The 21,916-nt window shown below is 41.0% G+C and overlaps 1 protein-coding gene across 2 annotated transcripts in view; it reads right to left on the reverse strand.

Annotated features, from left to right (window-relative positions):
* Slain2 (SLAIN motif family member 2) overlaps positions 1-20,405 on the reverse strand; it is a 57,591-nt gene extending 37,186 nt beyond the window's left edge. Inside the window, exons 1-2 of one of the 2 annotated variants that reach the window (XM_070012910.1) lie at positions 19,658-20,405; positions 2,187-2,335 (exon numbers count right to left, since the gene is read on the reverse strand). In XM_070012910.1, the coding sequence (XP_069869011.1) occupies positions 2,187-2,335; positions 19,658-20,052 (544 nt within the window). In that variant the 5' untranslated portion in view covers positions 20,053-20,405. The remainder of the gene's footprint in view (positions 1-2,186; positions 2,336-19,657) is intronic. The other variant, XM_070012911.1, reaches the window with a different exon arrangement.
* Between the last annotated feature and the right edge of the window lie 1,511 nt (positions 20,406-21,916).

Genomic DNA, 21,916 nt, shown 5'->3' on the forward strand with positions numbered 1-21,916 from the left:
TCTTCCTTAAAAATAACCAATTCAGCGGGGCGCTAGTGGTTCATGTCTGTAATCCTAGCTTCTCAGACGGCTGAGATCTGAGATTGTGGTTCGGGAAAGTCTATGAGACTCTTACCTCCAATTAACCATCAGAAAACAGGAGGTGAAACTGTGGCTCTAAGTGGTATAATGTTGGCTTTGAGTGAAAGAGCTCAGAGACAGTGCCCAGGCCCCAAATTCAGTAACAATGACCACCGCCACCAACAACAACAAAAGTGAAGAAATGGGATAAAGCAATGACTGAAGTGGTAAAGAACCTGTCTAGCAAGCACAAGACTGAGTTCAAACCTAGTACTACCAAAACTAACAGTGAATATTAAAAGAGATCAAGAAAAATGCTAAGGAAAGGTCAATACTGTCCATAATATCGACTGGCATGCTACACCAAAAGTCACCAATAACTATAAATGTATTTTTTGTCAGCTTTGTAAATACTATTTTTTTAAAAAGCAATTTAAAGCCGGGCGCTGGTGGCTCACGCCTGTAATCCTAGCTACTCAGGAGGCTGAGATCTGAGGATCGCGGTTCAAAGCCAGCCCGGGCAGGAGAGACCGTGAGACTCCTATCTCAAATAAACCACCAGAAAACCGGAAGTGGCGCTGTAGCTCAAGTGGTAGAGCACTAGCCTTGAGCTGAAGAGCTGAAGGACAGCGCCCAGGCCCAGAGTTCAAGCCCCACGTCCGACAAAAAAAAAAAAAAAAAAAAAAAAAAAAGCAATTTAAATCTAAAGTGTTAAGAGGAAAACAGTGTTAAGAGGGAAGAAAATGAATAAATTTATTAGGTAACTATTGTAAGCTAGGAAACAAGCTACGTTCTTCATAATACATTATCATTTGCTGGGCATCAGTGGCTTAAGCCTAGCTACCCAGGACACTGAGATCTGAGATTCAAAGCCAGTCTGGGCAGGAAAGTCCATGAGACTCTTATCTCCAATTAACTATAAAAAAGTCTGAGATGGCTCTGTGGCTCAAAGTGGTAGAACATTAGCTTTGAGGACACTAGCGTGCACACACCCCAAAAAAACACAAAAACCCCTGTACAACACCTTTAAGGTTCATCATTCTCATATCAAAATTGAGTTAGGGGCTGGGAAGGTGGCTCAGTGGTAGAGTGCTTGCCTTGTATGCATGAGGCCCTGGGTTCGATTCCTCAGCACCACATAAGCAAAAAAGCCGGAAGTGGCGGTGTGGTTCAAGTGGTAGAGCGCTAGCCTTGAGCTGAAGAGCACAAGGACAGCGCCCAGGCCCAGAGTTCAAGCCCCACGACAAAAAAAAGGTGAAAATTGAGTTTAAAAAAAGCTAAATAATGTAAAGATCCAAACAGCAATTAAGTAAAGATCCAAACAGCAATTAAGTACCAGAGTAAAGAGGTCTCTTTGGCACTTCAGTTTTTCTACTTGAGAGGATCACCAACTTGTAATAAGTAGGATGACTTTAGATGATGACTTTTGATAAAACTGTATGGAAAACCTATGTTTAAAAATTTACACAAATTCCTATTAATATTATTCTTTAGGAGGAGACTAAGTAAAAATGTGATTAAAAATACTATTAGCCGGGTGCCAGTGGCTCATGACTATAATCCTAGCTACTTAGAAGGCTGAGGTTCAAAGCCAGCCCTGGCAGGAAAGGCCCAAAGATTCTTATGTCCAATTAATCAACAGAAGACCAGAAGTGGTGCTGTGACTCAAGTGGTAGAGTGATAGCCCTCAGCACAGAGAAGCTCAGGAACAGTGCCCAAGCTCTGAGTGCAAGCCCCAGGCTGGCAGAAAAAAACAAAAACAGAAGAAAATGCTTCCAAGCAAGGAACTGTCTCAGTAAGTATGTATTACACACTATTTCTGGTCTTTTTGTTTCGTTTTTTTGCGCCAGTACTGAGGCTTGAACTTAAGGCCTTGTGCTCTTTCTTGGCTTTCCCCCTCAAAGCTGGCATTCTACCACTTGAATCATAGCTCCACTTCTAGCCTTGTGCCCATTGAATGGAGATACATCTATTGGATTTAACTGCCTGGCTGGCTTTGAACCTCAATTCTCAGATCTCAGTTTCCTAAGTAGGTAGAATTACAGACATAAGCCACCAGTGGCTCAGCAATATTTGTTTTTTGACTAAACAAAGAGATGAATTCATAACTAAAATTATAGACATACCTGACATAGTTTGATCAAGTTTGTGGATAAGAGACTTCTTAGCACATTCAACATCAGGACTTGGGTAATCCAAAACTTGCCTGCACCAAACTAATGGACTAACTGATTTCTGCATTGGTGTAAGTTTTTTCTTTGGTGATGAATACAGCCTGGAAGAAAATGAAACAAAAGAAGGGGTAACATTCATTATTAAGCATGATTATAAAGTAGAGATATTTATGGAGATATTGAAGTTGAGGGGTTTGTGAAAGTGATGGAATACACTTAAAGTCACCCATGTTTATTTATTTCACAAGAAGAAAATGAAACTCTAGTAAGTCCTTATCAACCTGATTCTCAAACACTATATGAACACAAATAAGGAACCTCAAAAATGTTTTAATTTTGTCATTTACTCCTACAAATAGAACTTTAGGAAAATCTGTCCTCATAGCAATTTGCTCTCGTAGTACTTTACTGACTTCCTGGTGTAGCCACTTACATCGTAACTCGTAGTCTAAGCGGAGTGAAATACTGTTTCTCTACTTACTAATTCACATCCCACCACAAACCCACACACACAAATTAGTATTATGTATGCTTTTCTTTTCTTTTTTTTTTTTTTTTTTGGGGGGGGGGTCTGGTCGTGGGGCTTGAACTCTGGGCCTGGGTCTGTCCCTCAGCTCTTCAGCTCAAGGCTAGCGCTCTACCACTTGAGCCACAGTGCCACTTCCTGCTTATTTCTTTTTGCTTATGTGGTGCTGAGGAATCAAAACCAGGGCCTCAAGCATGCAAGGCAAGCGCTCTACCACTGAGCCACCTTCCCAGCCCCTATTATGTATGCTTTTCAAACATTGAGATATTTGAGAAAAGCAGACTATAAGTCCTTAGTAAATTAATGTAAAGCATTAAGAAACTAGTTTTAGAAAAGAAATAAGGGATGGTATTTTATAAAACTAGTTTTAGAAAAGGAGAAAGGAATGGCATTTTAAAGCTCCTAAAAGCTGTATCAAAGGGTAAAGGGTGAGCAAAAGAGAGAAGTATTCTTAAATTTCCTATTTCATAGTATTTCGTAGGATTACTTCACATTTTGTTAGTTATTAATAATTATTTCATGTATGACTCCATATAAAAAATGTTAAAAAGTTACTTAATTCTAAGTGGGATGATTTCAAATTAAGAAGCTTTCAGTAGAATTCATTAGATGTTTATAACTTCATCTTTTATACTAATCAAATTAGACCAGAAAGAAGTGTTTTCTGGTGCAAACAGGTTTGTCTCTTCCTATCAGAAGGAATCATTGTCAAATTCTATTAGATCTTAAAAAAGACAAACAAAAAACGATTACCAATATTCCTTACACTATTCTATGTAATAAAAGGGAAATATGCTACCAAACTCATTCAGGAAGCAAGTATTACACTCATTCCAAAATCAGACAGACAATAAAATGGCCAATTCTCAATAAAATTCTTGCAAATTGAATTCAACAACACATTAAAGAGATAATACACCATGATGAAACTGGTTTCATCTTAGGGATGTAAAGATGGTTTAATATACATAAGTAAGTGTAAGCTATCACCATAAATTGATCATGAACGAATGTCATACATGATCACCTCAATAATGCAGACAAAAGTTAGGCACTGGTGGCTCATACCTGTTATCCTAGTTATTCAGGAAACTGAGATCTGAGGATTGGGGTTCCAAGACAGATCAGGCAGGAAAATCTACAAGACTTTTATCTCCAACTAACCATCAAAAAGCCAGAAGTAGAGCTGTGTCTCAATTTATAGATGCACCAGTCTTGAGTGAAAAAGCTAAGGACCAGCAACTCAGGCCAAGTTCAAGCCCCTGTACTGGTGTGTACACACACACACACACACACACACACACACACACACACACACACACACACACACACACGTACACACACACGTACACACACACGTACATACACACATACTCTCTCTCTCTCTCTCTCTCTCTCTCTCTCTCTCTCTCTCTCTCTCTCTCTCTCTCTCTCTCTCGATGCAGAAAAAGGCTTTCACAAAATTCAGTATCCTTTTTACAACAAAAGCTCTAACCAAACTAGGAATAGAAGGTTATATATGACAAACCTACAGCCACCATCATATTAAATGGAAAATAACTAAAATCATTTCCCCTAAAGTCAGTAAAAGGACAAAGGTTTCTAGTTTTCCCATTTTTACTCCATATGGCACTATAATTTGTAGGACCCCAAAGAAGAAATAAAAGAGATTCATACAAGGAAGGAAGTCAAATTATCCCTATATGCAGACAATACTATCCTACATTTACAACTCCCAACAGGCTGCACCAAAAAACTTCTAATACTAATAAATACTTTAGAATATGTAGCAGCATATAAAATCAACATGCAAAAATATGTAGCTTTTCTGTATGTAAATAATGAAGTTTGAGAAAGAAATTGAAAAAATTATTTCATTCACGACGGACTCAAAAACAGTAAAATACTTAGGCATTAGCTTATCCAGGGAAGTGAAAGACCTCTACAATAAAAACTATAAAACTTTGGATAAAGAAGTAGAGAGAGAGAGGGAGAGTGAGGGAGGGAGAAAGACTAAAAAGGGACAGGGGAGAGAAAGGGGAGGGAGGGACAGTGGGGAGAGGAGGATGGAGGAGAGGAGAGGGAGGAAGAGGAGAAGGAAAGGGGTGGGAGGGAGGGGTTATGGGGGGAGATGGAGAGGAAGAAGGAGAGAGGGGGAGAGAGAGAGAGAGAGAAATAGAAAGAGAGAGAGAGAGAGAGAGCACACGCTGGATGGACACCAATGGCTCACACCTGTAATCCTAGCTATTCTGAGATCTAAGGATAGTGGTTCAAAGCAGACAGTCCATGAGACTTATCTGCAATAAACTACTCAGAAAAAGCCAAAAGTGGCTCTATGGCTCAAGTGGTAGACACTAGCCTGAGTACAGAGGCTCAGGAGAATGCTCAGTCCTTGAGTTCAAGCCCCTGGACCAGCAGAAAAAAAAAATAAAAGAAGAAGTTGAAGAAGACACTCAAAAGTGTAAATCCTTGGGCAAGGAATGTGGCTTAGTGGTAAAGTGCTTTCCTAGCATGCATGAGGCCCTAGGTTCGATTCTTTGGTACCACATAAGATTAATAAAATAAAAGGAGGGGCTGGGAAGGTGGCTCAGTGGTAGAGCGTTTGCTTTGTATGCCAGAGGCTCTGGGTTCAATTCCTCAGCACCACATAAGCAAAAAAAGAAATAAGCCGGAGGTGACACTGTGGCTCAAGTGGTAGAGTGAGCTGAAGAGCTGAGGGATAGCGCCCAGGCCCAGAGTTCAGGCCCCACAAAAAATAAAAATAAAAAATAAAAAATAAAATAAAATAAAAAGAAAAGTGTAAAGTTCTCCCATATTCATTGATTGGCAGAATTAATATTGTGTGGTCACACTGCAGAGAACAATCTATAGAATAAATTCAATTCCCATCAGAGACACAATGTCATTTTTTACAGAAATAGAAAAAAATGGAAACTTTATATGGAAATATAAAAGACCCTGAATAGCAAAAGCAATAATGAGTACTGTAAAAAGAGCAATGCTGGAGGCATCATAATACTTTACTCAGAATTACACTACAGATCCCAAAACAGCTTGGTGCTAGCACAAAATAATGCAACAGACCCAATCACCAAAGGAATACAATTACACACCTATAGCTAATAGCCAACAAAGAGGCCAAAAACATACATCGAAGGAAGGTCAGCTTCTTCAACAAAAAGTACAAGGAAAACTGGGTGTCCATTTGCAACAAACTGAAGCTTGACTCATACAAACATCAACTCCAAATGGATCAAAGAACTCAACTTCAAATCTACTAGAGGAAAACCCTGGAAGTTATAAGCACTGGTAAATATTTTCTGAATAAGACTCCAGTTACCTAGTAAATTAGAACATGAATTGACAAATAGAACTAACTACAACAAACTAAAGAGTTTCTAGCAATTGAGACAGGTATTTGAAACTACACACAATCTTCAGCTAATCAGCCAATAAAGGATTAATATTCATAATAAAGTCCTCAAATTAAATAGCAAGAGAACAATTCATGAGCAAGTAAACTGAACAGAAATACAAATATGAAAAAAAAGAAAACACACATGGCTATACACATGAAAAAAATGTTTATTATCCTTAACCATAAAAGCAATGCAAATTGAAACCACACCAAAATTCTAACTCTAGTTAGAATGGCATCCTTCAAAAAGCAAACAAAGAATGCTGGTGAGGATATTAAGAAAAAGCAACCTTCATCCACTGTGGTTGATGAAATATAAATTAGTGCAACAATGGAAATCAGTATGGAGGTAAGTAAAAAATAAAAACAGTCCTAACCTATGACCCTACCATACCACTACTGGCCATATACCTGAAGGATTTAAATCAATTTACAAGAAAGATAAACTGCATAGCTATGTTTATTGTAGCTCTGCTCACAATAGCCAAACATGTAACTAAGATGACCAAAAACAGATGGATAAAAAACAGAATGGATAAAGATAGATATACCATGGACTATTAAAAATAGTTGTAAAACAATGAAATCATATCATTTGCATGAAAATAGGCAGAAATGGAGGATATCAGCTTTAGTCAGATAAGCTCAAAACCAAATTTTGAGCCAGGTGCCTGGTGGCTCACACCTGTAATCCTAGCAACTCAGGAAGCTGAGATCTGAGGATCAGGGTTCAAAGCCAGCTCAGACAGAAAGTCTGTGAGATTCTTATCTCTGACCACCAAAAAGCCTGGAGTTGTGACTTAAGAGACAGAGAGCCTAGCCTTGAATTAAAAAAAAAAAAAAAAGCCAAATTTTGTTTGTTTTCGTTCCAATGTGGAAGCTAATACTTACATACTCATAGAAATGCATGTGTGTGTGTACTGCCTACATACTGACTGAGGGACTGTTTAGGAAAATAAAGAGAAAAGGGGGAGGGGAAGAATGAAGGATGGAAGGTGAATAATTTTCTAACCCATTTTAACTATATATGTATGTGGCATAATGAATCTCAGTGAAAGCTATTTATCAATAGGAGATGAAGACAGAGAAAGAGAAATAGACTCTGTTAAAGAGATGAATACAAGTGAGTGGGGCTGACCTAAGGAGGAGGGTGAATGGAGATGATTTGATTGAAAATGGAACAGGAGGAAGTCATTTTGGGGAAGGGGAAGACGGGTGAGGGAGAATGATGGGAGTGTCATACTGATTACTATGATATGTTGTATCTCTATGTGGGAATGTCACCATGAACCCCACCCTTGTACAACTAAAGTACAGTAACAGGAAAAGATTTGGAAAAACATACGTATTTAAAAAAAGAAGACCTATCAGATATTTAAGCTTAATGTTAATTTTGCCTTGAAAGTATCTATGCTCCCACTAGATTGCAATGTTTTAACCACTGGAGTATAGAATTAAAGGAGTACTTACAAGTCCTCTATTTCAACTTTCTATTTCTTTGTCAATATCCCTTGCCACAGGCCCACGCGGCAGTCTAGAATTTTTTAAAAATGTGTTTCATACCATTTCAGAACAGCTTACTAGCTTTCTCATTTCTGTGACAAATGACTGATTTTTAATAAGTGAAAGGAAAAAAAAATTGTTTTGGCTCACAGGTCCAGATGGGTCAGTTCTGACAGGTACCTGGCACATATACTTAAGGCAAAATATCCAGGAAGTGGGAGTAAGTAGTTGTAGAGAGCTGTTTACCTCATGGAGACAGGAAGCAGAGAAAGGCAGCGAAGAAAGAGGCCAGGGCAAGATACTGTCCCCAAGGACCTACTTCTGGTGACTTACTTCCTCCAAGGCTCCACTACTACCTCCTAAGAACGCCATCACAGTATGAATCCATTAAGGGATAAAACCATTTATTAGGTCAAAACCCTCAGGACCAAATCATCTCTGAAAATGCCACCATAAAACCCCTCAGAGTAATGTTTTACCAATCTCCTTGGCATTTCTTAATCCACCCAAGTTGTGATAAGATTAGGAATCAAAGTGGCTATATTACAAAATTACTCATTTCAAAATTTTCCTGCTTTTAATTTATACCAATTATTCTAAGAAAACCCCCACATTAAGGCTAAAAATCAAACCTTTAAGTACTTAAAAATAGTATTTTCCCTCAGATTAAATATCTATAGCTAAATAAATAGAAACAAAGTGCTCTTCATTAGACATAACTTTCAGACTTTTGGTGAATTTCAATTTTACATTATTAGTTATGTGAATTTACATTTAGCTTCCTTTATTATAAAATGGGAATAATATATTTTTAAAATGGATGAACTTTGAAGACATAAGCTAAATAAAATAAGCCACACAAAATGACAAATGATGTATGAATCTATTTCCATTATTTTGATTACTCTGGGTACCTAGAACATTCAAATTTATAGACACAGAAAGTAGAATGGTAGTTTCTAGAGCCTGGGGATTATGAGAATAGAAATAAAAGTGTTACTGCTTAATGAGTACAGAGTTCAATGGGACAAAAAGTTCTAAAATAAATGGTGATGATTGCTCTATAAGAATGTATTTAATGTTACCAAGCAGTACCCTTAAAAAGTGATTAGCATGATATATATTGTACCACAATGAAAACAGGAAATAACTCAAAATTATGCAAATAAAATGATTTAACATGTGTTAAAATGTTTCATACAATACTCAATACACAAAATATGCTCAAATAATGGTGTCATTCTTAGCAAAGATTTTTTTTTTTTTGTACCATGGGGGAAGAACATACGAAGAAAAAAAATCACCTAGTACATTGTAAGTACATTAAAAAGAACCACAAGAAAGATAAAATCTTTTGTGTCCCTATCTTGGGGTTAATTTCACTTAGCATCAGGTTATATGGTCATATGTACATAGATTTTGAACTCTTCTGTTTGTCCTAGACAAATACTAGTTATTGCAGATAAGGGAAACCATGGGACCTACGTTTCTTTGGGTCTGGCTTATTTCACGTAATATAATTTTTTCCAAGTCCTTCCATTTCCTAACAAATGGAGCAGTGTCATTCTTTTTAATGGAGGCATAGAATTCCATTACACACACACACACCACATTTGCAAAGATCTTTTTTTACACACACACACACACACACACACACACACACACACACACACACACACACACACACACACACACACACACACACACACACACACACACACACACACACACACACACACACACTTGCAAAGATCTTTTTTAAAAAATTTTGTTCAGGTTGGTCCAAAACCAGTGACTCTTAACAATTCTCCTGCTTCTTTCCCAAAATGTTGGGACCATAGGTGCATACCATTGTTGTTTGAATTCCATGTTTGTTTTTTTTGGTTGGTCATGGGGCTTGAACTCTGGGTCTGGGCAATGTCCCTCAGCTCTTCAGCTCATTGCGAGCTCTCTACCACTGAAGCCAATGTCACTTGAGGTTTTCTGGTGGTTAACTGGAGATGAAGAGTCTCATGGACTTTCCTGCCTGGGCTGGCTTTGAACCATGATCCTCAGATCTCAGCCTCCTTGAGTAGCTAGGGTTACAGGTGTGAGCTATCAGTGCCCATTTGCTTTCTGTGTCAGTACTGTGGCTTGAAATTAAGGTCTTGTGCTTTCCCTTGACTTTTTCAAAGTTGGAGCTCTAACACTTGAGTTACATCTCCTAGCTAATGGAGATATGAGTCTTAAAGAGACTTTTTTTTACCTGGGCTGGCTCCGAATCATGATCCTCAGGTCTCAGCCTCCTGAATAGCTAGGATTACAGGTATAAGCCACCAATGTCCAGCCCTAAGAGATTCTTCATTTGCCTCAATAATTTAAAGTCTTAAGTAACAGTAAAGGGAGAAATAAGAAATTAAAATATTCTGACCACCACCAACAAAGTAACATTCAATTTGCAACTACTGTAGAAAACAGTCAAGGCAGCTCCTCAAAAAATTAAATAGAATCAACATTTAGTCCAGCAATTTCACTTCTTTATACTGCAAAGAAGTATAAGCACTACTGGGGAGGCTAATATTGACAAGATCATGGTTCAAGATCATCCCAAGTAGAAAACTTCACAAGACCCTTTCTTAATGAATAGCTGGGTACATTGATGCATGCTTCCCATCCTAGATATGTGGAAGGCTGAGATTGGGAAGACTGAGGTTTCAGGTCAGCCTAAGCAAAAAAGTCCAAGACTCCGTATTAATAGAACTAGCTAGGCATGGTGGTGGTTGCCATCCAGTTATAGTGGGAAATGAAAAGGAGAACTTGGTTCAGGCATATGAATAGGCAGAAGGAAGCTAGACCTATCTCAAAATTTACCAACCTGTACAAGCCAGTGAGCTGTTGCTCATACCAGTTAGTTACTCAGGAGACTGAGATCTGAGGATCAGAGTTCAAAGAGACTCTTCTCCAGTTCACTACCAAAAAAGCCAGAAGTGGAGTTGTGGCTTAACTGGTAGAGTGTTAGCTTGAGCACCAAACCCTGAATTGAAGCCCCAGGACACGGACACGGACTCTCTCTCTCTCTCTCTCTCTCTCTCTCTCTCTCTCTCTCTCTCTCTCTCTCTCTCTCTCAAAAAGAACTGGGGACATGACTCAACAGTAGAGAACCTGCCCAGCAGATGTGAGGCACAAGTATTATAAAAAATATAATTAGGGATAAAAACACATTTGTACATCCATGTTCTCAGCATTATTCACAAAAGCCAAGGGATAGAAGCAATCCAAATGGCTATCAATGAATAATGAAAATGTGACATATACATGCAATGGAAAATTACTCTGGTAGAAAGAAGAAAATTTTGTCATATCCTACAACATGAGTAAACTTTATGCTGAGTGAAATAAGCCAATCAAAAGACAAATATTACATGATTCCATTTATGTGAGGTACCTAGATTACCCAAATTCAGAGACACTGAAAGTAGAGCAGAGACTGCCAGAGCCAGAGGCCAGGGGAATGGGAAGTTATTGTTTAATACTTATAGATTTTCAGTTTGGGAAGATAATAAAGCTCTAGAGATGAAGGTGGTAATGGTTATACAAAAAATGTTAATTTAGTTAATGCTGCTAAACTGTTAAAGATGGTTAATTAAGGAGAGTTTTATATTGTAAATAAATAAAATAAAAATTTTAAATGAACCAAAGTCCTAAAAATAAAACTTTAAAGAGCTGATTTCAATCCTAATCCAAATAAAAGATGTAATTATAATAATTGTGATATAGTACAAGGGAATATTATGCAGCCATTAGAAAGGACAAAATAATGGCATTTGCAGGGAAACGGATGGAACTAGAGCAAATCATTTTGAGCGAGGTAAGCCAATAACGAAGAGAAAAACGACACGTGGTCTCCCTGATATGTGGATGCTAAAGCCAAAATTCAAGGAGATATGACAAAGTAAACAGGACTCAAGAAACAAAAGACTGCCACCCATTTTGTTGTATCATTGCTAGACAACTCCATGTTATTGACCACATATATGGTATCTATATATGCATGCAATGGAGGGAAGCTAGGAGGACACAGAATCAGTGGGAAACAGGAAAACATACAACAGAGGGGCCATCAGCTGTACTGGACATAGGAAAATGAACTAAGCAACCCAAAGACAGTGATAGGAAGGGAGGAATAAGAAGGAAAGAGGGAACAGCTTACCCTAAGCAAAAGGAAAGAAATGTAAATATCACCTGATGTGGAAGAAATAATTGTATTGTCAAAGCTCACAGAATTCACAAACTTTATAGACTATGATAATGACAATTTCCCTTGTGAAGGTTAAAATATGTTGGTGACTTTAAGTATCACTATTCCACAATACTGTGAAATATGTAAATTTTATATTATCATCTAATCTCAATAAAAAAAGAAGAAAAAATAACTATGATATAGTGATAGGTGCCACCTTTAAGCATTTGGCTTCTCCAAAGACATACAAATGGATATACAAAATACAGGGAAAAGTGCTCAACATTATTAGTCATTAAGAAATTCAAATGAGAAAACAATGGGATGGTTCTAATAACAAATATTGACAAAGATGTAGAAAATCAGAAACCTTGTACATCATTTATGGAATTGCACATATGGTACAGCCACTTCAAAACCAGTTTGGTTATTTCTCAAAAGTTAAACATGGGATTACTACTTGTAGTATTTCCACAACCAGGCGTATACCCAAGATAAATAAAAACTGGGGCTGGGAAGGTGGTAGAGCGCTTGCCTTGCATGCATGAGGCCCTGGGTTCGATTCCTCAGCACCACATAAGCAGAAAAAAGTCGGAAGTGGTGCTGTGGCTCAAGTGGTAGAGTGCTAGCATTGAGCTGAAGAGCTGAGGGACAGCACCCAGGCCCAGAGTTCAGGCCCCACGACCGGACCCCCTCCCCCCAAAAATAAATAAATAAAAATTAAAAAAATAAAAACTGTATGTTCATCTGAAAACCTATAGCAGCATTACTCACAGCCAAAAGATAATCCAAATATCCATGTAATGATGAATGCATATGGTAAATCCACACAATAGAATAGTATTCCAACACAAAGAAATTGGAAAATTTAATGCCCAATCTGAGGCAATATTTTATGTATAAGAAATAAGCACTTTCCTAGTTATAAAATGTAGATAGATATTAAGCAAGGAAGAGGGTAAAATAGGAAGTTACTGCTAATGGGTTGGAGTTTCCTTTGGTAATGAGGAAAATGTTCTAGAGTTAGTGTTGAAAGTTGTAGGACTTCATTAATATACTTAAAGTCACTGACTCGTATACTTGAAAATGGTGTATCATATACTATGAAGTTATATCCTAAACGGTCTTTTTGGTATGGACCACCGCCTGACCTATCACTCATCTCCAATATGGGAGCAGACTCACTGAGTGTATCAGCCCAACAAGGAGAAACCTCATCCTGACTATAAAGGACCATAAAGAAACAGTTGTAGAAAACTGTTCAGACAAGAGGGGGTATAGGAGAATCCAGATAGAGTCACTTGTGCCTATCTTTTTGAAAGTAACTAAAACATGGTTACTTGATGCCCATGCCTGTCCAACTTGATGCCTATGCCTGTCTACCTTCCTACGGACAGGAAGCTGAGCCCTTGCCCTTCTATTATTTGCTATTTCTATAGCTCCAAGAAAAACCCAGATGCTACTCATTATTGGAACTCATATTGCTAGTATTTTAACTAAATTTATTTCCTCTCATCTCCAGCATACAAAACCACAAGTGATTCAGCTTAAGGGCTAACTCCACTAAGCACTGAGGTAAAATAACAAGACATGCAATATTTCAAAACAAGATAGCTCTTCATATTGTAACCACAACGCAAGGCCATGTGTACATTCTGATTAAAATGAAATGTGTTTACATTCCAGACACTTTGGGCAATATAGCCCAGATCAATGAAATGTCTAATTCTACCAAAACCTTTGATAATCTACTGTCCTCTCAGTCTTTACATTTACATGGAGAAAGAAAATAATAATGTTTATATTGTTCCTACTTATAATCATTTGTGAGAGGTCTTTCTCTGCTGTTGTGCCTTACTGGTCCCAACCTGTTGCTCTGTTTCTGCAGTGTGGCTCTTCCTTAAACACAACCACTATTGACCATGATCCCAAAAGAAGGACCTGGGATCAACCACAACCTGGAATCTCTCTGTCCACACTGACAGACAGCAAGGACAAGAGACTCCTGACTTAGGCCTACACTGCCCCATATCAGCCAAAGAGTGACTTCAATTTCCAATCTTACAAGATTGCAGGGGTTTGGGGCCCTTGAATGGGAAATGACAGGAACAGTTACCATGAATGATGGGGAAATGCAATGGGAAGCTTAGAGGATGAGATCCTAAGGTCTCAAAGAGAGAATATTATAATTAAAACTTTCCAATTTAAAAGTGACTAGCCTCTGTAGCCCATCAATGTCATAAGATGGGTGTTTTGAGTATTCTCTTCACCAAAGGATTAATGAAAGGCTTCATTCCAGGCTAAGGTGGGTCAGCATGATGTTTCTAAAAAAAATAGACCCATGTGTGCATGTGTGTGTAGAGACCCTTGTGCATTGACAGTCCTGTAGTTTGAACTCAGGGCCTGGCTGAATCCCTGAACTTATTTGCTCAAGGCTAGAACTTGAGCCACAGCTCCACTTTGGGCTTTATGGTGGTTAATTGGATGCAATTTCCTGCCCAAGCTAGCTTCAAACTATAATCCTCCTTGGATCTCAGCTTTCTGAGTAGCTAGGATTATAGGTGTGAGCTGCCAGCACTCTTTAACTCACCTACCAAGTCCAGTAAACCATTACCTTAGGATTAGAGTAATTTAGTAAAACTCCAGTAAATTTGAAAGAGTAATATGAAAGTAAGGGCTCTAAGCTTCTTATACTTCAACATCTGATGGGATAAAAATCATTGCCAGAGCTGGACGCCAGTGGCTCAGGCCTGTAATCCCAGCTACTCAGGAGGCTGAGATCTGAGGATGGTGGTTCAAAGCCAGCCCAGGCAGGAATGTCCAACAGACTCTTTATCTCCAATTAACCACCAGAAAACTGGAACTGATGCTGTGGCTCAAGTGGTAGAGCACTAGACTTAAGGTGAAGAGCTCAGGGAAGTGCCCAGGCCCAGAGCTTGAACCCCAAGACCAACCAAAAAAAAATTAGTAATAATAATTGTCAGTCTCATACAAGAGATGACCCTCTTTCAGTCTATTGAAAGTCCTTTGCTTTCCTAATAAACTTTCCTATCATACACATACACACACACACACACACACACACACACACACACACACACACACACACACACACACACACACACACACACACACACACACACACACACACACACACACACACACACACACACACACACACACACACACGGGCTGGGAATGTGGCTTAGTGGTAGAGTGCTTGCCAAGCCCTGGGTTCAATTCCTCAGTACCACATACACAGAAAAAGCCAGAAGCAGCACTGTGGCTTAAGTGGCAGAATGTTAGCTTTGAGCAAAAGAAGCTCAGGGACAGTACCTAGGCCCTGAGTTTAAGCCTCAGGACTGGCAAAAAAAATTTTAAAAAAAGCAAACACAGAAAAAAGAAATCATTGGGATTTACTCTGCAGAAGAGAATGTTCACAGTGTATCATCATAATAGCAGTCTTCTAATATCTAAAGGAACCACTCATGTGGAAAAGGTATATACATATGTATATATATAAACACATACATATCTATATCTATATCTATATATATAAAGAGACAGTGGAAACAGCATTGTTTGATCTACAGAGCTGGATTCTAATCTTAGTTCCATCATTTACTTTGTTATTTAAAGCTGAGACAGAGATTAAGTTTATTTAAGTGAAAAATTATATATACCTTATAATATCTATGTATATCTATATATATCTCAGGAGGCTGAGATTTGAGGATCATGGTTCAAAGCCTACCTAGGCAGAAAAGTCCCATGAGACTCTGATCTCCAATTAACCACTCAAAAACTGGAGGTGGGGCTGTGGCTCAAGTGGTAGAGCACTAGCCCTGAGCACAGAGAGGCCCAGGGACAGCACCCAGGACCTGAGTTCAAACCCCACAACTGACAAAAAATTTAAAAAAATTGTTGGTTTTTTTTTTTTTTTTTGGGTCCGGTCCTGGGGCCTCAACTTTGGGCCTGGGCGCTGTCTCTCAGCTCTTCAGCTCAAGGCTAGCACTCTACCACTTGAGCCACAGCGCCACTTCTGCTTTTTTCTTTTTGCTTATGTGGTGCTAAGGAATCGAACCCAGGGCCTCAGGCATGCAAGGCAAGTGCTCTACCACTGAGCCACCTTCCGAGCCCCAAAAATAAAAAAATTAAATGTAACTAAATGCAAAATATTTGTAAATTGCCTGGCACATCTTTACATATTGTGATATACAATGTTAGATCCTTTCCCTAGACTTTTCTGAGTTACTCTAGAGCCTTCTTTTTTAAAGTGAGAGTTACAATCCCATTCATGGTGGGACACAAAGACAACTTACCAAGTGGTAGCATTTTTTCCCTAAATGAAATAGAACAGGAAAAATATATTAGTGTATCACTTATCGTACAAGTAACTATAGTTTTATGAAACTCTGGTTTCAGTTACTCATACACATGTGTGTACTAGTTATGAAATAAAATTTATATAATGAAGTTGGGTCCCTCACCAAAGTTTGTCAAAGTTGCCTAAGTATTTTATAAAGTATTAATTAGTTCCTTAACAACACAACTTAAGTTTAGGAAACAAACCATAACTTTTAGTGTGTTTAATCCATAGTAGCATCTCATAGAAGTTCAGTATCTGTTACTTTTTGTTGAATCTAGTTTTCAATAAATTAGTTTTACCCCAGAACCTAGTTAGTTTTCCACATAATACCTACTAGTATTATCAACATTTTGTGATACATAAATCTGAAGCAAAATATTCCTCTAGATTAAAAAGAAGCACAATGGTTAGAAGGCATAGAAGGTAAATTTTGGCTAAGAAAAAAATTGCCAGTTATGAATCTTTCTGCCACTGACATTCACAGCCTTCAATTTATACCATAAATACATAATTTATCCAACTATGATTTATCTGAAATTTTCCCCTGTGCAGGACCTCAAACATACTAGGCAAGTGACCAACACTCCCAGCCCTTCAAGTCATCTATAATACTGAGATATGAAGCCAGGACAGTACGTGTGTTCAAAGCTAGTGCTTGAGCCACAGCATGACTTCTGGCTTCAGAGTAGTTTATAGATAAAAAGTCTCAGACACTTTCCTTCAGGCTGGCTTCAAATCATGATCCTCAGATCTCAGCCTCCTGAGTAGCTAGGATGATGGGCATGAGCCACTGGCACCCAACTTCTGTGGCACATTCTTATAATCCTAACTACTGAGGAACTGAGAAAGCAAGGATCTTGGTTTAAGGACAGTCAGAGCAAAAAGTTAACAAGACTCCATCTCAAAAAATAGTGGAGCGCATTCCTGTCATCCCAGCTACACAGAAAATGTAAATAGCTAGTCCAGGGAAAAAAATCAAGATCGTATTCCAAAAATTCCTAAAATCAAATGGACTAGCTAGGGGTGTAGCTCCACTGACAGAGAGCCTGAATATCAAGTGAGAAGCCTTGAGTTAAAACCTTAGTATCACAAAAAGAAAAGAAAACAAAACAAAACATGAAGCCAGGTTAAAGCAGTAAGGAGCAATCTTATCTTGTTGAAAGAAACTTCTGACACAGTAACTAAAATGACTTGTTTTTCTTTAACAAATCCTATGCTTAGAAACCAAAGTAGCCAAAGACTTAATCAGCTTCTCCAAGTGGAGCCAATGTGTTCTAATAATACATAATCTAAAATGGGCTGATGAGTGCAGCTAATCCTTATTATTATGAGCATCAATATCATCATCACTTGGAAGAGACATGAGATGATATTTGGATGATTCTAGGTTCTTTTAAAGTGCATACATACCAAGGATTCCTTTGGTAGAATGTGATTTCCCTTAATGTGAAAAACTGTCATTACCACATTCAGTTCTAATAATACTTGGTTATCACTTGGCAATAACATAAAGGTTTGACATCATATATTCTTAAGTACCTCTGTCATTCATCTTCCCAGACAGGAGTTAGAAATACCTCCTTGTAATACAGCCAGGCCCTAGTGGCTCACACCTGTAATCCTAGCTACTCAGGAGGCTGAGATCTGAGGATCACCATTCAAAGCCAGCCTTGTCAGGAAAGTCTTCGAGACTCTTATCTCCAATTAATCACCAAAAAACTGGATACAGAGCTGGAAGAGTGCTAATCTTGAGCACACACACAAAAAAAACCCCAAAAAACTCAAGGACAGTACTTTGGCTCTGAGTTCAAGCCCCAGGAACAGAGAAAGAAGAAAAACAAAAACCCCACATGTAGTTGTCACAGCATAAAATAATGTTCTCACTCCCCATCCCAACTCCAATTCCTCCTTAAAGTTTGTTCCAAATAGTTTAGACTTTTATTTCTTTCCAGCTTCGGGGAATTAAGTCCTTTTTGTCCCATCAGTCTTCCAACAACTCAGTGCATACATCCTATCTTGTTCAACTCTCACATGACTATAACGGCTTTTGAACAAGCACCAATCTTTAGAATCTCCCACAGCTCATATAAGCACGCTAAATATTCTTGATTTAAGAAAGTCGGTTTAAAAGTAACAGTCGTTAGTCAGAGAATTTACTCTATGCCAGTCCCAGAGCTGAAAGTACACAATGGATTATTTTATTTAATCTTTACAACTCTATAGAAGAACTACAATTTGCTCTATCAAATGGGGGGGGGGGGAGTGAAGCTCATCAAAGTAGCTTTCCCAAGGTCATATGACCAGTGAGTGGCAAAGCCAGGGCACGATCCAGGCAAAGCTCAAAAACACTTCAAAACTCAAGGCCTGCAATATTGGTCTACAAAGGACTTTGAATTCACTACGTCGTAAGTTTCTTTTTCAACGATGAGAAGGGCTATTTCAGCGAAAAGTTAAAAGGATGAAATCAAGAGAGAAAGATAATTTCCCACACACATCTTTAATTAAGTGGCAATAAAATGAAGAGGGTAAAAGTTTCCTCCCATGTGTTTTCTATTAGTAAAAGTGATATCAAGGCATGGGTCACAAGTTCATCAGGCAAGCAATTTGTTTTAGACTTTAGGTAGGGCTCTTTCTCTGCCCCTAGATGATATGGAAATGAAAGGTTTGATAACTCTTACTTCCCAGCTCTGAAAATTGTCAGGCCCAATTCTTGCTTTAAAAAAAAAAAAAAAAAAGAAAAAGAAAGAAAGAGCTGAGGCTCTGGATCCACCTCGTCACACAAAGCAACACCATCCTCTGCCCTCTTCACACAAAGCGTCACCCCATCCCCCAAGGGGGAGCGCTGATTCACACGGCCTCCCCTTACCCACCAGAAAGACACCCATCTCTGGTCCCAAACACGGACCCCCAGACGACGACCACGACCACGACTCTGGTCTGCCCTACCCACCTCCAGCCCAGCGTACCGGGCGACGAGATCTCATCAATCAGACCCTTCTCCCCACTATCCCAAACACCCCAAAGCCGGTATTTCACACAAAGGCAGGGCCCTTCCTACAAGGCCAGCTTTCCATCTCCGACTCCTCCAGGCGATCAGACTGTCTGAAGCTGTGTCAACCAGAGACACCCCGAGCACCCCGAGGGTCCTCGAACCCCCCAAAGAACTAGCTCCCTGCCCCTTTCCTTGCACGCGCTTGACATCCCCAACTCCAGCTGTATTCCCGCGGCCAGAGCAAGAACCGCACAGAGTCCCAGCTCCCCGAGAGACCATCCGGCCACACAAAGCGCGGCGACGGAGCGGGGTGACCCCGGCCCGCCGCTCCTCCGCCCCCGGCCCGTCCCCGCCCGTCCCCGCCCGGCGCCCCGCGCTCTCCCCGCGCCCGCTCACCAGCTCTCCTCCTCCTCCTCCCAGCCTGACAGGCGCTCCAGTTCCTCGGGCCTCAGCGGCTCCACCTCGTCCAGCAAGCCGCCCTCGCCCGCCGCCAGCAAGCAGGTGACGTCCCGCGGCTCCTCGCTGCTCGTCCGCCTGGGGCCCGACCCGGCCCCGCCGCCGCCGCCGGACTTGACGCCGAGGCCCAAAGGGTAGCCTCGAGGGGATGCCGCGCCGGAGCCGGGAGCCGACACCCCGGCCCGCAGCGGGCTGCCCGGGCCCAGCGGGCCTGCGCCCTGCACGGCGCCCGAGCGGCTCCGCAGCTGCTCGTTCTGCTTCTCCAGCTTCTTCACCAGTTCCTGCAGCTTCCGCACCTCCTGGTCGGCGTTCACGTTGGAGTTAACGTCCTCCATCCTGGCCCCGCCGCCCGCCGCCCGCGGGGACTCACAGCGACCCGGAGAGAAGCGGAGGAGCGAGGCGTCGCCACCTCCGCCGCTGCCGCCGCCACCACCGCCGCCGCTGCCGCCGCCGCCGCCGCCGCCGCTCACTCTAGCCGAGGCGCCGGCATAGAGCTGGGCCAGGCCCCACCGCCAGGGTCTCCCCGGCTCGGGTTCCGAAGCGCCGCTGGCTCCAGCCGAGCCGCCTCATCTGCGCCGGCTCCGGGATTGGGGGAGGCGGCGCCAATATCCGGCCTCCGCCGCCATCTTCCCTCCGTCCCTCCGCCCCCTGCAGTTCGGCCCCGTCGGTGACCTCAGAGCGTCGGGAGTGGACGTGGCCTCCCGCCGACGCTGAAAGGACCAGGCACCGAGCTCGCGGTGGGGCCGGGCGGGTGGAGGGGCGGGACCTGCGCGGTGTGGGCGTGGCTCGTAGGCGGACAGGGCGGAGCCTTGATGTGTGGGCGTGGCTTTGCACAGGAAGGGGTGTGATCGCAGCTCTGGCGGAGGTGGGACCCGCCAGGCCGGCTGCGGGGTGCGGCTCCAGTCGCCGGCCTCACCCCGAGCTGAGATCGGCTTGTTTCGGGCGGGGTTGTGACTGCGAACGTGGCTGTGGGTCAGCCTTGCCTCTTGGACTTGGGTGAGGGCCGTGGAGCGGATTCCTCACTCCCCTAGGGGGACCCCCGAGCCGGGCCCGCTGGGGAGGGTTGACTTACTTGTTTAGCAAACATTCAGTTGGTTCCTGCTTGAAATCGGAGGTTGTCAGAGCTTGGCTGGAGCCCCCGAGACCATCTGTGACCGCAACCTTCCTTGAAAATGACAAACCCGAATCTCCAGAGGCTGAGAGAGCTCCAAGGTCAAAACAATAACCGTAATCTGTGTATTGCTTATTCTGGGCTAGTCACTATGCTGAGCACTTTCAAAGGCATTATTTCATCGGTTAAAAACATCACTTTTTCCGATTCGAAGTTCACAGCGCACTGGCACGGAAGCCAGACACAGAAAACCACTTTTCTGCACCCCCCCTTGGCCCTTCCCTCTCCCCCGGAAAGCTTTTTTCCTATGTAGTGTGTCTTGACTTTCTAAAAAAAAAAATGTGTATTAAAATTAACAAACATGTTAACAGGTAATGAAGAATACTGAGGTGAGTGAAAGTAGTACCCATTTTTTTTGTTTTTGTTTTTGTTTTTTTTTTTTGCAGCACTTGTGCCTGCAAAATCAAAACCAGACTTAAATGCTCTGTTTCCATCACCATCGCTGCTGCTGCTGCGGGTGTCAACTGTGAACTAGTTGGCTTACTTATGCAGCTTTCCCGCTCTTGTCTCCTCCGCCCTTAGCTAAAATCCTTGCAGGACTATTACACCTGGGTGTGGACGCATCTGAAAGGACTTTTAATGGTTGCCCTCTTGCCTGGTTCTATTTTACTTGTCTAAAATAAGCTTCCTACCAAAGCTGATCTTTGCATAAAACCTGTGCTCATCCATCTAGGAAACCTGTTCCTGACGATCACAAAGAGCTGGTTGTTCTGCTTACTTTGACGTTACAAGATCAGTAGCTCTCTACAGGTATTCCTACTTTTTAAAAATTGATTTTATTTTTTTCAAGGAAGTCTTTTCATTTGTTTTCTTTCTTTCTTTTTTTGTCATACATCTGATTTAAATGAACCATTTATAAACAAAGGGATGATGTTGCATCCGGTTTAAACTTTTTTGTTTTAATGGACTCTATTGCTGGGCGCTGATAGCTCACACATGCAATGCTTTGAACTCATGTGAGGAAGCAGCTCCAGCAGAAAAGTTCATGAGATTACTATCTCCAATTAAGCACCAAAAAGATGGACGTA

This window comes from Dipodomys merriami, unplaced genomic scaffold (genome assembly GCF_024711535.1).
Source record: "Dipodomys merriami isolate MVZ:Mamm:240054 unplaced genomic scaffold, mDipMer1.0.p SCAF_9, whole genome shotgun sequence".
Classification (NCBI taxonomy): domain Eukaryota; kingdom Metazoa; phylum Chordata; class Mammalia; order Rodentia; family Heteromyidae; genus Dipodomys; species Dipodomys merriami.